General features: G+C 45.3%; 1 protein-coding gene across 1 annotated transcript in view; it reads right to left on the bottom strand.

The window, feature by feature from the left end:
• Positions 1–229: 229 nt before the first annotated feature.
• Ndufa10 (NADH:ubiquinone oxidoreductase subunit A10) overlaps positions 230–17,557 on the bottom strand; it is a 33,511-nt gene continuing 16,183 nt past the window's right edge. The window contains exons 9-10 of the mRNA XM_021632077.2: positions 12,036–12,144; positions 230–637 (exon numbers count right to left, since the gene is read on the bottom strand). Of these exons, the coding sequence (XP_021487752.1) occupies positions 569–637; positions 12,036–12,144 (178 nt within the window). The 3' untranslated portion in view covers positions 230–568. The remainder of the gene's footprint in view (positions 638–12,035; positions 12,145–17,557) is intronic.

Genomic DNA, 17,557 nt, shown 5'->3' on the forward strand with positions numbered 1-17,557 from the left:
AGGCCCCGAGGATGGCCAGGAAGTGAGCCTGCTCTAGAAGTCACTGTTCTGCAGGTCTATGGTGATTCTTCTCTCCCTTTTTACTCTAATGTGCACTGTTAAATGAAGAACAAATGCCCCAGGAAAATGCTCAACACTGTGTGAATGACCCAGACTGCAGGGAGGGGTGGAGGCTGCAGGGCTGAGCTCACCTGCAGACATGTGTGTGCCATGCAGACACAGGAGGGGCTACAGAACCAGCTTTATTTCATGAAGCTAAGAGGGCTCAAGGAAACAGCACTGGGACATGGGCTCCAGTGGGAGCTGGCCTTTCAGAGCACACAGGCTGCACTTAGTTTCCCCCAGATGATTCCAAAACAAAACTAGAAGGTTCCAGAACCTTTTCAATGGAAGTTGATTCTTTCAACTCTGACTAAGCACAGAACAGACTGATTTTGCTAGACCATTTCTTCTGGCAATTTCTTGATCATCTGTTTCTTTCCTGTTGTTTTGTAAAGCTCAGGAGTTCATAGAGTTGGGTAGAACAGACATCTTCATGGTTGTGACACACCTGGGCAGAGGGGATCATTCACTTCAGCCAGATCCACTTGTCACCCACCTCGGCATTGAACCCAGGGGCATACTTGCGGCCTGGCAGCTGTGAGGGAAGACAACAAAACACTGTTTAGAGTAAAGACCACTTTCCCAACCCCCAGAGTTGATTAGTTATTGCCATGCAGTCCCCAGGGAAGCACCTGAGAATAGGGATCCACCATAATGAAGCAGCCTTGCCCACAGAAGCCCTTTCCAGGACACAGATTCCCTAGCATTGTCAGTGATGTCGTTAAAGGGATGGACAGGAGGGACAAGAAATTGGTAGCACTCAGTAGGAACTGACAGAGGGAACTGGGTCTAGGGCATGTCTTGTTCTCAAGCCCTGACTGCCTGTTTGACTGCTGTGAATAGAGACATCATGTTAGCTTTGGGAACCAGTGATGAAATCATTACTAAGAGGCCACGGTCTGAGATCTTTGGCTTCTGTGACAATATCAATATTGAATCCTCATCAATATTATCCTGGTTATCCTGCTGTTGTCCTGTGTCATGGAGATCCTGTAGCTTTGGAACAGCAGGACTGGGCCTTTCACAAATGCTAGACAATCACAGATGGTATAGATTTTGGGGTGGGCCAATTCAGAACCCTGGACCTGGGCCTGGGTGGTAGCTGAGCTGGTCAGCCCGCTGGCTCTCCCTCATCACACTACCGGGGCAAGCTCTCCAGTGCTGCTCTGGCTAAGCCACCCAATGCAGCCATCAGCAGGAGGCAGGGGCAGCTCCCCTGCTCTCCTGCTCAACCACACAGCCAGCTCTACTGTGCTGCCCAGTCAAGGTCTGGGGACTCCTCTTCCAAGTGCTGCAGCCTGTGTGGGGCTGGGCCAATTCGCCGGCTCTCACAACCTCGGGGCTGTCTCACCAGTGCCTTTGCCACCAGGGCCTACTACACCATACTGCCCACTTTCCAGAGTGCTACAGCCAGGAGAGGGCAGGGCCAGCTTCCCACTTTCATGGCCCCAGGGCCAGCTCTTCTGACCACCACAGGTGATGAGGGGCAAGGGGGGCAAGGCATTACCTCCTTACCCATGCCACCTCATGGCAGATGAGTGGCAGCAGGTCTCCCATGACTCACTGCAATGACTCACTGCAATGAACAAGTAGGGATGTGTGGACAGAGGGATATACTGTGGGACACACTCTGACAGCCTACTGCTTCCACGATGACATATTTTCTATGCTTTTTTGTCGTTGTTTATTTTCCGGGGGGCGGGGGAGGTTTCAAGCGTAGTGAAGTGTGCCTATGAGGGGTTGGGGAGGTGAGTGGGACTGGGTTGCATGATGTGAAACTCACAAAGAATCAATAAAAAGTTTAAAAAGAAGTTACTGATTTACTCACGAATTTCCTACACTTACTAACTGATGCTAGAATGGCACCGACTGGATCACTGATACTCAAAATATTCAAAACCTCGTTTTTTGGTATCTTAGCTAATATCTTAGCTAATAATACTAATAATAATAGTATTAGTATTTTAGGAGCTTAAGTAAAACCTTGAAAAGTTTTTCAGGCAATGGCTTATTCTGAAATATTGATGTGAACTTTGAATCTTGGAGTTTTTTCAGAGCTCATTACTGTAAATACTTCAGATCATCCTTGCGAGTTTCAGTAGTTTGCGGTGTATGTAATCATGTATTCAGAGACGTATACTGTAGTATCCTGTTCTGTACTAACTTTATTTTTCCCTTTTTAGAAAAAGAAAAAAAAAGATAGATAGATAGAAAGAAAGAAAGGAAGGAAGGAAGGAAGGAAGGAAGGAAGGAAGGAAGGAAGGAAGGAAGGAAGGAAGAGGCCATGGTCAGCAGGGTCTTGGCTTGGAAGAAAATGGAAGGGGGGAATGTGAACTTAACTGGGAAGTGCGGGCAGGTAAGGGAGACAGCACAGGGTTGGGGTGAAGATGGACAAGGTTAGGCCTTGGGAAGCCACGGAAATGCCCTGGCCTGAAGGAACACTGACAGGAAGCTACTCTGGAAGTAAGAAAGCCATGGGAGAGGACCTGGAGCTGTCACTGGGAGCTGAAAGGATCCAGACCTCAGCCTGCCTCTGCCAGCAGCTCTGCCCTTCCCCAGCTAGATGGCGCAGACAAGAACCCAGGTACTAACAGAGCTCAGAAAGAACTACAGACAGGCAAAGGGCATGGCAGGGACCTGCTTAGGGTAACAAGAGGAGGATGCTCCACACAGCCACAAGAGCAGCCTATCAGCACAGGGGATGCATGAGGACAGGCCACGGCTGGGAGCACCCCTCCTACCCACTATTTCCCCAGAGCTAGCAGCAAGCTTTCCTGCAGAGGTGGTGGTGTCGGGAGAAGACCCAGCAGAACAGCAGCTCCAACTGCTTCTTCTCACGTGTTGAACAATCCACACAATTATGTCTGACGAGCAGAACACATAAACCCTTTAGAGGATTCTCTGAGTAGCTTTGTATTACATCAGTGGCCAGTTGGCTGGCACACCCTGAGATTTTCAACCACCATGGTTCCAAATTTTAAACTAGAGTAAGTAAAAACTAGCTGAAGACCATCAACCTGCCGAGCCTCACCAATGCCTACTAACTGATTCACAAAACCCATTCTCTGGAATTCTTGGGGGCATTTAATTGGCCTATAAAATCCAGTTAGGGGTGCTCTACTCTCAAGTTCTGGGAGAAGGCACAGCACTTGAACATATACAAAAGCACCCCTAAGTTCCCGGTATCTAACTGTGTACTCATCTGTGGGCTGGAAGGCCTGGCAGCAGGGTGTAGAAGCCCTGCAGGATGTGCAGGTACTTTCATACAGAGTAAGTCACATGGCTCGAGCACACAGCCATTCTACCCACAGAGCAAGAATCTGCACTTGTCTCCCACCTCTGGAGCGTGTCCTGGGTCTAAGTCCCTAGATACCCCATTTTACCCAATCCAGTCTGAGGGTAGAGCTGCGCACTGCCAAGCCCTGCTGTTTCCAGCCCCCAACTCCTTAAAATGCTTCCCCTCGATATGTGCTTAGGATAAACTAGAAACAGAATTGCTTGCTGAAGCAAATCAGCCTGAACAGCAGGTGTAGACAGCAACAGCCCCCCCCACCCCACCATGGATTTAACTTGACAGTGTGGAAGAGCTGGTCTGGATCACTCTGCTGAGACTTAGGCATGGGAGCCAACTCACAGTGCCTCCCTTCAAAAAATCTAACTACACTCTTCATCTCCTAGGGCCTCCCACAAGGATCAGCAAACTGGCTTCCCTTCAGCCCCAGCTCACTGACTGTCCTGCAAACAATGCACCATCCTACCCACTGTGTGCAAGTAGGCTATGCTGGCTTCACCCTGGTCAGGTGGGAGCTTGAGAGGCAGTGGCAACATGTCATCTTGTGTATACCAAGTGAACCTAGTTCTGGATTCATGTGACATAAAGGAATGGGGCTCTGAGAGCTGTAAATGGTGCCTCTCTCTGCACGTCACAGCCAGCTTGAGTGGACACTTCCACCTTAAGGCAGGCTAGCAGTGGAAAAGTCCGTCCCTGACCATATACTGGACTTGGGTCAAGGTGTAACACAGTAGCCTCCAGTACTAGAGCCTGACAACCTGACACCTGCTATCAACTAATAGCAGCTTCCCAACATGGCTTGCTACTGCGCCTGGCCTCTCCCCTCCAGCCAGAAGAAGCACTTAGAACTGGAGAGCCGAGTCCCATGTCCTCTCTGATTCTGAACAGGCCAAGTGTATGCAGTAAGGGAGGGATGTAGGGTCTAGGCAGAGAAAGTGCTCCAGAATTTGTTGCAGGACCACTGGTCTTTGGCTGACCTGGTGACATCCTACAAGGCTGGACCAACAGCCTCCAGGAGCTGTAAGCAGAATGAATCCACGGCTACCCACTGAAGGCTGTGGGTCAGATGGGTGCCCACCAGCCCCCCCACATGAGCACGAGCGCGATGTCAGGCCGTAACGGCCCCAAACAGGCTATACTAGAGGCCTTGGAAAGCTGGAGCTCAGTGCTTGATGCTGATGTGCATGTGACTGCACTGCAGCCAGAAAGCTTCTGACACTCGTCTCAGAGTAGAACAAAATCTAGCACTCCAGACCATAAAACTCACAATGTACTGCAGCCAGTGATGAAAATCCAGACACGTGCAAGTGGAAAATATGACCCTCAACCAGAGGGAAAATCAGGCTGACTCAGAAATGCCGAAAATGATGCATTAGCGAAGAGTGATGTTAGAGCATCTGTTAGGAAAGTGCTCGATATGTTCTGAGAACAAAATGACAGATGACAGAAATAAGGGAGAAATGGAAAACACCAAGGACCAGGCGGAAGTTCCGAGTTTAAAATAAGATTCCTGAAGTACAGTTCTATTGGATGGGTGTGGGGGTTCATGCAAATGTGCTATGTGGGGCTCCTGCTGTGAGGCTATGAACCACCCATCCTTGGTACTCACTGCCCTGCCCAGGCAAGACCATCCCTTCCCTGTCAACGGCTGGATGTGAAGGAGTAGTGCCAGTATGTTTTGTGGCTACAAGCTTCTCCCAGAGGTACCCTCTCTAGCCTGGATCACGTCACCTGGATCTATCCTTCCTGCTTCCTCCTAATACATTGCTTCAATACTTCCCTGTCTTCAGTTTCTTTGAAGAGCACAGTGGAATGACAGCACATTTCTTAACAGCATAGAAAAGAGTAGTAAACACGAGAATGTAACAGAATTGACTCAAAGTGAGGCAGAAAGAAAAAGGGCAAAACAGTTCCAGTGACCCATGAAAACTTCTACCTAGTGCATGTGTAAATAGATCTCCCAAACTGTCAAGGAAAATGGCTGAACCTTTTCCAAAAGCTTTGAAAGGTACAGCTACCACACCTAGAAACTCAGCGAACCTCTGCAAGATACAGACAGAAACCAGCACCCAGAGGCACATCACAACAAAACCCAGAAAGTAAGCAGTAAAAAGGTTGCAGAAATCCTGAAAACAGCAGAGATAAAAGGGTTTTGGGACACCAAGACCAAAGACAAGAGTGGTTGGACCTCTCATTAGAAACAATGCAGGCACAAGGCACAGAGCTACTGCTGTAAGAACAGTCAAGCTAGAATCCTGCATCAACTGAAAATACCTCTCAGACTGAGTTGAAATAAATTTTTTAAAAAAGAAAAAGAGCAATTCAAATTTGTCACCATTGGATCCATATGTAAAAACGGTTAAGTTAGTCAGGCAAAACCTGAGTCCAAAGTCATGGAGTGCACCCAGCATGACAGCCCAGGAGGAAACAGAACTACATCCTTAAAGGATACTAGTTCATGGTCCAATGGCTTCTAGAAGCACCATGCAGGAAATCACTCCTCTCCCTTTTAAAAAACTTTTATTTTCTAATTGGCTTACAAAATAGGAGGTTTTGGTACACGCACGCGCGCGCGCACACACACACACACACACACACACACACACACACGCACACACACAGTTTTTGTTAACGCTCCCATCCCACACCCTTATCTTCCCTATCCTGGCTAAACCCAATCTATGCCCAGCATTATCCTCTACTTTCATATCACCCATGTTCTACCAGGCACCCTCACTTAAGGGGTCCCCTGATGGCTTCTTTCTAATTCTTGGCTTCTATATATGCTCCAAGTAAGCTCACAGATCTAAAGAGTCTAAGCTGGATCCACATATGAGCGAAAACATGTTGCATTTGTCTTTTTTTGGCCTAGGGTCATCTCTATTTTCTAGTTCTATCCATTTACCTGCAAATTAATTTTTCCCACAGCTGAGTATAATTCCATTTTATAACATACCACATTTTTTAAAAAGCCATTCATCTGTTGACAAGACATTCAGGCGGATTCCATTTCCTGGCTTTATGAAAAGAGCAGCAACAGTGTCTCTGTAGCAGGAATCACGTCCTTGGGGCCTGTGCCCATGGTGGTCTAGCTGGGTCAGACGGCAGGTCCGCATGCTGCTTTCCGTGGAACCTTCACAGACTCCACAGTGAGGCACCACTCCACACTCCCACCAACAGCGAGCAAGAGTTATTCTTTCCCCATAACCCCAACAGCATCTGCTGCCATTTGATTTCTGGATAATAGTCATTCTGATTAGGGTGAGATGGAATTTCAAAGTGGTGTTAGTTTGCATTTCCCTGGTGGCTAAATTATGTTGAATACTTTCTAAAGTATTTATTAGCCATTAATATTTCTTATTCTAAGACTTCTCTATTCAGTTCCAAAGCCCATTTTTAAATCGAATGGTTTCTTCAAGTTTCTTTTCTTTCCTTCTTTTACAGTTCTTTGCACGACCTAAATGTTAGCCCTCTATCATATGTACAGTTGCCAGGTATTTTCTTTTTTTTTTAAATGATTTATTTAATTTTTATTTTATGTGCATTAGTGTGAAGGTATCAGATTCCTTGGAACTGGCGTTATAGACAGTTGTGAGCTGCCATGTGGGTGCTGGGAATTGAACCCAGGTACATTTGGAAGAGCAGCCAGCGCTCTTCACCACTGAGCCATCTCTCCAGCCCAGATATTTTCTATTTTTCCACAGGTTGCTTCTTTAAAAAAAAAAAAAAAAAAAAATTCTAATGGCAAATGCAAAATCTCTCCTTATAAGCCATTGGTCATAGAGGCCCCAATACAGAGTCTCAGCATTCTTTCTTGGTAAATGATAAGACACCATGTACCTTGGTTACAAGATACAGAGGAATCAAGCTGAAACTTGGCCAGTTGTTTCTTCCCTGCTAGAAAGCTTTCACAGTGCTAAAAGGTGCTATGCAGACTAAAGAGTGAGAAAAGGCATCAGTCGTCTTACCCAGCTGTGAACCCTACAAACTATAAAGCCATTCTGTGAGACAAGATGTATCCTCAAGTGCAACAGTGACACTACTATTATGGGTAACCAACAACTCTTGTATTATATTTAAGGCCTGCTTCACAGGCGGTAATACACGCCTGGTTATACAAACCTTTGCTCCCAAACTATGGCTGGGAACTAAGTCTTAGGGGAACTTACTACTGTTGTCTAATATTAGACCAAACTGCCTTCTAAATACTTCAGATTTATACTCAAAAATAAACACCACTATTTACTCATTCTCTATCAATGAATAACAATGAATGCAGAGAGTCATAGCTGCTCAAGGTACTAAAAACAGATGATAGTTGAGTGCTCATTCCTAAAAAGGGTATTTCTACTTTTCCTCTAAGCCTTAGTTAGACAACACCATGGAAGAGGGAACCCAGAGAATGTAAAGTAGAAGGAAAGAAAAAGGGGCTGCAAAAAAGTTATCTTCAGGGCTTGACTGCCACCAAAAACATGATCTCACAGCACCTGTGGTTGTCTACACTTTGCCTGTATGAGAGAAAGCCTGTCAATAGTCAACCACAGATACGGGAGGGACTCATGGTACCCTATCCAGCTTCTGAACTTTTGGCTACCGACAGATTCTAGAAGTTACTGTCTTTGGGTATGTACCCAATGGTGATAGTTACATGGTCCCAAGATACCACCTTTAAAATTTGTGAGACCCATTTCACTTGACAAGGCCCCTCTGAAGGGAGCTGCTAACAGATGTCAAAGATTTTGCTGGAGACAAACTGCTCTGTGTACAGAGGCCATGTATGCAGAGATAACCTCCAGCTCTCCATAGCCAGACCTGTGGCATCATGCAGAATTAAGTGATGAAAGAAGTACTGATAAGCATGCGTGCAGATGGGAGGCTGAAGTTCAATATATGCTTACAGTTGTATTTGGGTGTCAGGTCAAAAAGTGGAAGTGCGACAATTAATCTGGATTGGGAATGACCTAGAAGACAATAGTTTACACTGTTGGGTGCTCCCCTTTTCAGAGAAATGGAGAGCATAAGGGTTCTGATCTGTAAGTGGACTGATCCCAGGATAGATACATAGTATGGTTAAGATGCTTGGTAGGTGGTAAGAAGGAAGAGTTGGGGAAGCTGGAAGAAGTGACCACTGGGAGCAATCTTGGGGGTGAGATCTGTTCTGCTCCTCCCTCAGCTTCTTAAATGCTATGACATTAGCTACTGTTCCCCTACCTCATCTTCAGTGCCTGGATGGCCTGCCCTGAAACCCTCAGAAAAATAAGTAATTCTTCCCGGTGCTGTTTTTTGTCAACTTTTTAGCTGCAGTACAAAAGAAAAGCAACTAATAGAAATCTTCTGAAATGAGCAGTGACAATCCAAGCATGATCCCAGTGGAACAGCACTGCCTCTGGCACTGACTATGGAGAGTTGCTAAGGGGTCAAAAGGCTTCATGAACCCCAAGCCAAGTGATGAAAAAGGCACATGGCCTAGGCCCTAGGTACACAGTCTTGGCAACGTTCAAGACCACATCAGAAACCAGATAAAAATCAAATCTATCAGAGAGAAAAGAAACAGAAACAGAAACCAAAGCCTAAGATGCTGAAGTTTGGATTGGCTGAAAGAAAAATAAGCTGGAAATTCAGAATTCTCTGCCTATGCAAATTATTTTCAAGAATGCAGATAGTCTCTCTTCCTTCCAAGTTTGACCTAAAGCTTTCTATAAAGCTGAATAAGGCTTCTGACTCCCATGGTGACAGACATGGGTAGGGTTTGAGGCATACCATGGTAACTGTAATAGGTCAGCAGAGGAGCAGACAAGGCTGCTCACAAGATCAGTCCTGTAGGTGCCAACAGGGAGACTGGAAGAAGGACTGAACAGTCACCACACAGCCCTGTGGAGGTAGCAGAAACCTGACACTGCTATGAACTCATGATTTTCAACATATATAGATAAACATACAAACGATTCATATACAAGGGAGAATATTTCCTTATAGCAGATACTGAAGGTGTGAAAAGGATGACAGAAAAAGAACAACAGCTGGGAAGCCATCAAAGTGATAACTAAGTAGTTAAATCAATGGATGCCAGAACTCTGGCGTGAAAATCTGACAGAAGAGCATATGTTAGCAGTCTCAAATGCCCCCAGCGATTTCTACATTTGAAGAATGAGTCACATCATATTTAGTCAAATGATCAAAGTAAATCTAAACAATGGCAGGGCCAATGAAAGTCATATACTGCTCAGGAAGTTGAAATGAGTTCTTTGACAGTCCCTCCACAAAAACCATGGTTTGAATCTACATCCAACAAAACAGACTGGGGGATATTCAACAAGTAAGCACTTTGTAGTCTCCAAAAGTTTTGAAGTATCAAGTTCTTAAATACTGAGGAAATGTAAAGGCCAGGACTGGAGACAAAGCTATCAGATATAACCTGCCATCCAGGCTGGGTCTCTGACATCCCTCAATTGGTATATGGTTAGCAGCAGCATGTAAGTCCTCTCTTATACAGATTGCCAGGTACAGTGGGGTCTTGGGGCATCGTGTCCATAAGAATGCCATCTTCAAGTGGACTGTCCCAAATCTTAATGGTCATTACAGTGGACCTGAAGACTCAACAGAAGATAATTCCACAGTCCATGTTAGGGTGTCACCCAACAGGCCTAGTGTTGTATTCTTAATGCCTGAGCACACACCCTAGAGATAAGGCACAAGTAAGAAGAATGGTGCTCAAAGAGTTTGATGATACATGATAATAAAAGGGCATTACAGTGATCTCAGCTGGATCAGGAAAGGTTATTTTTTTTTCATACTATTTTTTTTTTTTCCTGGTTGGCCTTGAACTCACTGTAGAGCTGAAGATTACCCTGAATTCCTGATCCTCCTGTGTCTATCTCCAAATGATGGGACTATAGGCAATCATGCCTGGCTTTTTCTTGTCATTTTTAAGGTTTATTTATTCTTATTTTGTGTCTGTGAGTGTTTTGCCTGCATGTATGTTTATGTACCTTGGTGCCAGCAAAGACATGAGGAAGGCACAGTTATGAGCCACCTGAGGAGGCTAAGAACTGAACGTAGGTCCTCCACAACATAGGACATGCTCTTAAATGCTGAACCATCTCTCCAGCCCCTCTTGTCTTGATCTAAGAACATTTCCAGAGCAGAGCCACAAAAAGATCTGAACCACAGCAGGGTAAATCTCAGGGTGGTGTAGACCTATCCTGAATCAATTGTCTCTACAGTCCCCATGTCTTGACGGAATAAAAACACATCACAGCCCACAGGAGGAGTTGGGCAAACAGGGCTCAACACAGTCCATGACTTCACACTGCTGCAACTGGAAAACTACTGATATTAGACTCAAATACAGCAAAGATGACCACTTTAATTACCAGGTTAATCACTACAGTGATTGACTAGTAACAGAATGATAAACAGTCATCAAATAGAAGGAAATAAATGAAAGCCAGGAAAAAACAAAAACAAAAACCCTAATCCCCATTTAAGTCTTCCAATATAAATATTCCAAGAGTGTTTTTTTTTTTTTTTTGTTTTTGTTTTTGTTTTCGATACCTTCAGGTATCTGGAGAGGCTGGCATGAAAAGAATTAGAAAAGTACCCCATGCAAATACTCGCTGAAAAAAGTCTAAGGTGCTGTAGGCAACATTAACCAGAGCAAACCTGAAAGCAGCTCTGTAAGTAAGGGTACTTCCTGTGTGTAAGTACCTTGTTTACGGGGAGCGTACTAACTTAGCCAATAGCACCCCACGCCTCCAGTGAGGCAGGAGCTCACAGAACAGAGGGGCACAGGTGCAGCAACGCACTAGACCCTCTTGTGACAGCAGACAGCGGGCAAGCTGACCATGCTTCCGCATGGCAGAGGGAGGCAAGGAGTGTGTGGACATGGAGGCAACAGTGAGCAGCCGTCCCACTGAGCTAAGATGATGCCAATCCAGACACAGACCATGGTGAGGAGCCACCTTGGCCTTGGTGTGAGGAAGTTACAGGTCTGCAAAGCACACTCAGGAACCATCAATCACTGCCTCTGGTCTGCAGCCTCTCCCACTCAAGCGACAGGAGCACAGGCACGGCTCTCGGATGCAGACCCACATGTGTTCACATCAGTGCACTGATTTCACACTTCCCAATAACCAACAGAGGACCACTCTTCCCATTCCATGCTGCTGCTTGGTGCAGGCTCCTGCTCTTGTTAGGCCCCTGCTCCCTAGACTCTGCACCCCAATGGAGGAACAAATGACTCATGAAGATGTGTAAATTAGAGAAAGGCATGAGTGGATGCTAACTGATGTCTTCACTGTCTGCCCTGAGCTCTGCCATCCTTGCTGCATTGTACCACTTGGTTGAAGGACATTCCACTGAAATGTAAGCCTCATATTTGTAAGACCTCACCAATGTAAGCCTTAGAGATACCCTGTGAAGAGTAAGGCTGTCGATATGAGATACAGCTGTGAAGAATTGGAGATCGCAGCTAAAGAATGGAGTACATGTGTCCACCAAGAAAATGCACCTGTAAATGACACTAGATCCAGAACATGTTTGAGGCCTCACTGCTTTATGACTAGAAATGAGGGGGGCTTTAGAAGATCCATTCTTCATAGAGGTGGCTTAGAGGCCACAAGTACCCAATGGTAGGACTCACCTCTCTGAAGCTGTCATAGATCCGAGTACCCTGGTGAGCTCCAATAGTGATTTCTGGGAGGTAGATAGGGACGGTTGTGTAATTCAGCACTTCTATCTTATCCTGAACCCTGAAAATTTAAGTAAGACAAACATGGATTATAACAAGCCACCAAAATAAGTACCATTAGGCAAATACTGCATTTGACTCTTCACATATTCATATTAAAAAAACCCCCTAAGATATGGGCTAGAGAAAGGGCTCAGGAGTTAAGAGGACTGGCTGCTCTTCCAGAGGACCCAGGTTCAATTCCCAGGGCCTGCATCGCAGCTCACAACTGTCTGTAATTTCAGTTCCAGGGGATCTGTCACCTTCACACAGACATATATGCAGGCAAAATACCAAGGCACATAAAGTAAACATCAATAAATCTTAAGAAAACAAAACCCTAAGGTAAATGCTGTTCACAAGCAGGTATCTTCAAAGCACCACCTCTCTCAAAGATTACTGGGGCCATGGAGCCACTCCACTGAATCAGATCCAGAACTGAGGGAGTTTTGTGAAGCCCTGGTACCTTCAGAGAGTGGGCTCTGGATGAATACTTTGGGAAATGAGAAAATGGAGCCAATGTGTGCTTCACACACAACAGCAGAGAAAAAGCTGCCAGCAGACGGTAGGTACAGTGGAATGCACACGAAGCCCTCACTAAGAATGTGTGACATTAATACCAGTGGGGGAGGCAGGCGAAATCGCATAGAGAGGGAGACAGTGCCACACAGAACTCACTAGGTAGCACGTGGCGCCGCACTTCTCAAGGGTCAGCTTCATTTCTGGTACTAACAATACCGACTGCAGGCTTCTCCCTTTGCTTTACCATTTCGTTCTGCTGATGTGAGAGTGTTTATACAATTGCTACAGCTCATTCCAAGTTGGTCTCAACATAACCCCTATGCTTGACAAGACCAACTTGAATTAAAAAGAAGCATTGAATCTGGGTAGTCATGTAGGCTTGAAATCTGTGAATGCTTGGAGCCCTCACACTTGGGAAGCTCTGACAAGGGAACAGCTCTAAGTCTGAGTCAACTGTCCGAGGGGGAAAAGGAACTGAAGTTTTTCTTACAGTCTCAAGAAACAAAGTACTCGTTTTCAACAGATACTTAGGCACACCTAAGTTGTAAAGGCAACAGAGGATGTTGTTTCTAAAATTTCCAAGTGGAGATTCTGTAATTGTATCTGGCTCCTGGTGGTGGACCCAAGAAGTATTTAGGCTTATTATGCAAACCTGCATACAGCAGGAACTGTTCCCACGAAACTAGAACAACCTCAGAACAACGCATGGTTCATGAGTCCACGGGTCATGCTTCTACAGGAAACCTCATGGAAATGAGAGCTGTGGCAGGCTAAGCTTTGTGGGTGGCAGTGTCATGAACAAAGGCATCGTTCTCACAACCCCACTCCAAGCAACAGATGTGCCTGCCTGTCCTCTCATGTGGGTTTGCACTTGTTTAGGTAAATAGCCATACTGGACCCAGTAAAGATTAAAATTGCTTTTCTTAGCTTTCCTATCCAGTTGGTTTTCTCTGGCAAAAGATATGAAAACATTTAAAAACAATTCAAGCATGCAAACGGTAAAGAACATGAAGTAGCTGTGTTCCGTAAGCTTGCTTTGTTTAGCTGTTAGGTAAAATGCCCCTCTTGAGCATGACCTTCTAGCACTCTTTCTCCAGAGCCCCACACTGACCACCTTCCTCACACTCTCTTCCTGACTCTGCTGCAGCGTACGCACACAGCTCTCTACTGTAACACACACAATTGTGCAGTACCTGCCATTGTTTAATTTTGTTAATGTGGTAACAAATATTTCAACTAAAAATGAAGTAGGTGGTAAATGTTAACAAATATCAGTAGGGAGGTGTCTGGTGTTCTCTATAGCTGAAAATTCTTAGAAAATGCTGGAAAATAGAGAACTTCGTGTCCTGGCAGTATGTGAAGTGCAGAACAACAGCGCCATCTATGTTTAATTTGTCAAAATTACAATTCACCCCCCCACCCCAGAAAAAGAACAAGAAAACTTTAAAAATAATCCATTGCTCTATTCTGTACCTTACTTACACCTGGAGGACAGCCACACCACAACTCCAGTAAATACTTCTCAGACAGGCTAGAGATAACATCCTTCATCAGACATAACTAAAAAGTGCAGGCGCAAGGAAGCTTTTATGACTCAGAACACAAAGAGTAGCTAAGGAGTTCTGTTCACAGAATAAATGTTTGGTTCAATTCTGCAGATGGAAAAACCCCAACTGAGAACAATGTACCTGTCACACCAGTGTCCAACTGTGTCCAACTATGATGTGATAATCACAGTCTGGTCTAAATACAATGGACAGATAGCTTTTACAGAAGGTTGAGGCAAGACATCAGAAAAGAGTAGAACAGCAACTGAGGTTTTACTAGTGAAGATTTCTCCAACAGGAGAAAAGACACTTTCTCCCCACCTCTACAGCCTGTGTTTACTTCCTCCTGAACCGGAGTACTGCCTGAAACCATGTGGAGAGCTTGCATGTGTCCCACAGTATGAGATCTGTGTGTGGAAGTGGATCCTGGCAGCTGCAGCGAGCCTCTGACAAATGCAACTGAAATTAAATAGAGACGTCCTAACGAAATAATTTGGTCAAGTTCTGGTCCAAATGAGATTAACTGGCAAGTGGCATGTTTACAATAATTGTCTCGGAAAACAGATAATAATTTTCACTCAAGAAATTAAAATCGACACAATTACCGCTGAAACTGTTATGAAACTGAGGAGAGGACACAAGACAGGGAAAGGACAAAGCCACAGTAAATGAAATAAAAGCAATTAATTCGATGTTGTAACTCACAAGCTCTAGGAAAATTACAGGACACAGCTCTATACGCTGATAACCATATAACTAAGTAATTATCAAAATTATGATTTTTAAGCATGGGTCAGATCAACACGTGTTTCAGATGACATTTAGAAAATGACATGGTATTATCTGCGGGAGGTCAAAAGCCAGACATGCTCCCCAGTCCCAGCAACTCTCTCTGGATTTCAGGTAGTCCTCTCTTCCACCTGTGAGCTCAGATTCTCCACCCAGTAGTAACCGATCCTAACAAGCAAGGATGACAAGGCATTTGTGATAGACCCACAGCATCAAGAGGAGGTGTGGGACGCTAGTAAGGCAGTGGTGACTATGCAGGCTGTTAAGAAACGAAGTTCACGCAGGAGTCCAGATAATCACTAGGTGCTGGACCCGGGCAGAGGCCACAGGTCCCGGGCTAATCCAGGAACAGAAATGTCGGTACTTGGGAGCACTCTGCATAAAGGGGAGACAAGAACACTCTTAACCTAAAAACAAACAAAGCAAACTACCCTCTGGAGGTGTAGTGGAAAACAGGGAGGGCAATTAGTAATTGACCAGAAACAGAGATCCAAAATGAGAGCATCCACACACCATGGCAGCGAGAAACAGGGACAGGAGAGAAACCCCAACGGCGTACAGCAGCATTCAGAGTGGACTGCAGGGAGAAGTGAGGGCTGGCATGAAAAGGAGGGGCCCAACTTAGTGCTACAGCCTCAGACTCAACCCAAGCATACCACAGAGCAGGGCAAGGTGGCCACAGGCGCAGAGCACCGCAGCAGCTCCTCTTCCCAGAGTTAAAAACAAGCAAGCAAACAAAACCCAAACCAACTCTTCACACAGCCCTCACATGAACTGCAGCCACGTGGCCTTTGAGCTAGGTCTCCTCACCCGAAAAACAGGCCTTCCATGGAGTACAGAGCACTTTGCTGTACACCCTCCTGATGGTGCTGTCACATGGGAGCAAACAGGATTTCAGAGATGAAGGTCAGAGAGTGACACAGTGACGAGAGCTTGTCAAGCAACGTTAGAAACATAAAGTGGGCGTCACGAAGGTGAACTCACTAACGTGCACGGCACACAGTGCGCAGCACACATGCACGGGACAGACAACAATGTTTTTTAAAAGGGGGTTGCTTTAGTTACTTTTCTGATGCTGTAATAAAACACCAGGACTGAAAGCAACTTAAGGGAAGAGTTTATTTGGGCTTACAGTTACAGAGGGAGAGTCCACGATGGTGGGGAGGCACAGCAGAAGTCAGCTGGAGCACGGAGCTGACAGATCACACCTTCACCCACAAACAAGGAGCAGAGAGCAAACTGGGAAGCGCTGAACCCTAAAAGCCTAACCTTAGTGGGGTACTTCCTCCAGATCTCCTGAAGGTTCAACACCAAATAGCACCACCAACTGGGCACTAAGGGTTCAAATACTTAGAGTCTACTGAGAGATTTTTCATTCAAATCACACTCTACTCCCTGGTCTCAGGCTCCCAGTCACATCAAATGCAGAATACATTTAGCTATTTTGAAAGTCCCCGTAGTCTTTCAGTTTTAACTTTAACACTTTTCAAAAGTATAGTCTCTTCTGATACTTGGGACAATTTTTTGACTGTGACTTGTAAAATCAACAAGCAAATCACATCCTTGCAAAACACAATGGCACAGAATATACATTTCCTTTCCAAAAGGGAGGAACGAAGGCATATGAGAAAGTACTGACCAAAGCAATGTTTGACCGAAACCTAGCTGAGCAAACTCCAGATCCTGTAACTCCATGTCAGATGTCTAGAACTTTAGTTTCCAAGGGCTTAAATGTCTCTGCCCTTCTAGCTTTGCTGCCTCCAATATACATATATCTCTTGGGCTGGTTCTATTTCTTGCATGTAGCTCTTTCTGACAGACATTCAATGGCTCTGGTATCTCCAACATTTGGGGTCTCCACTGCAAACCAAGCTTACTTTTCCAGCTTCATGCAGTAATCTTCTATGGCCTCCCATCCTCTCAGGGACAGCCTTCATGCAGGGACTCTCCTGCCACACACTACCTGTATTCACAGTATTCTGGAACCATGGAAGAAGAATTCCTACCCCTCAGTTCTTGCATATTTCATGTGTGTAGAGCCAATACCATTTAGATAACACTGCCAAGTTCAGGTGCCAGCTTGGGATGATCCCTTTTGGCCTTTGACCACACTGATATATTGAAGCTTTCTAGAGGAGACAGCACTCACCCTTCCTCATACGGTGGAAACTCAGCTGGGTGGGGGTCGTCTTCTGGACATCTCATTCCTCCAATGAAGACCAGGTGGGCTCTCCTTTAACTATGCAAATCTCTTCAAACAATTAAAGCCTCTCTTGGAAGAGCTACCTTGCTGTAAACATTAAACTTCATAGTGTTTTCTTCTCCAAATTATGTATGTTATATTTCTTTCTGTCCCACTTACTCTTTTTCAAGGCAGAACTATACAGGGGTATCAATAACAACCATATCACAGAGTCAATGTTATATAGTCTTGAAATTTCCTCTGCTAGAGAAATTAGTTAATGTCAGGCACGTTCTGAGGACAAGGCAGAGGGCAGCCAGATTCTTCGCTAAGATACAACAGTCTGGTTGTTGGTAAAATCTTTACTTCCTCTGAAACCCCACGAGCCATCTATT

This window comes from Meriones unguiculatus, chromosome 15, assembly GCF_030254825.1.
Source record: "Meriones unguiculatus strain TT.TT164.6M chromosome 15, Bangor_MerUng_6.1, whole genome shotgun sequence".
Lineage (NCBI taxonomy): Eukaryota > Metazoa > Chordata > Mammalia > Rodentia > Muridae > Meriones > Meriones unguiculatus.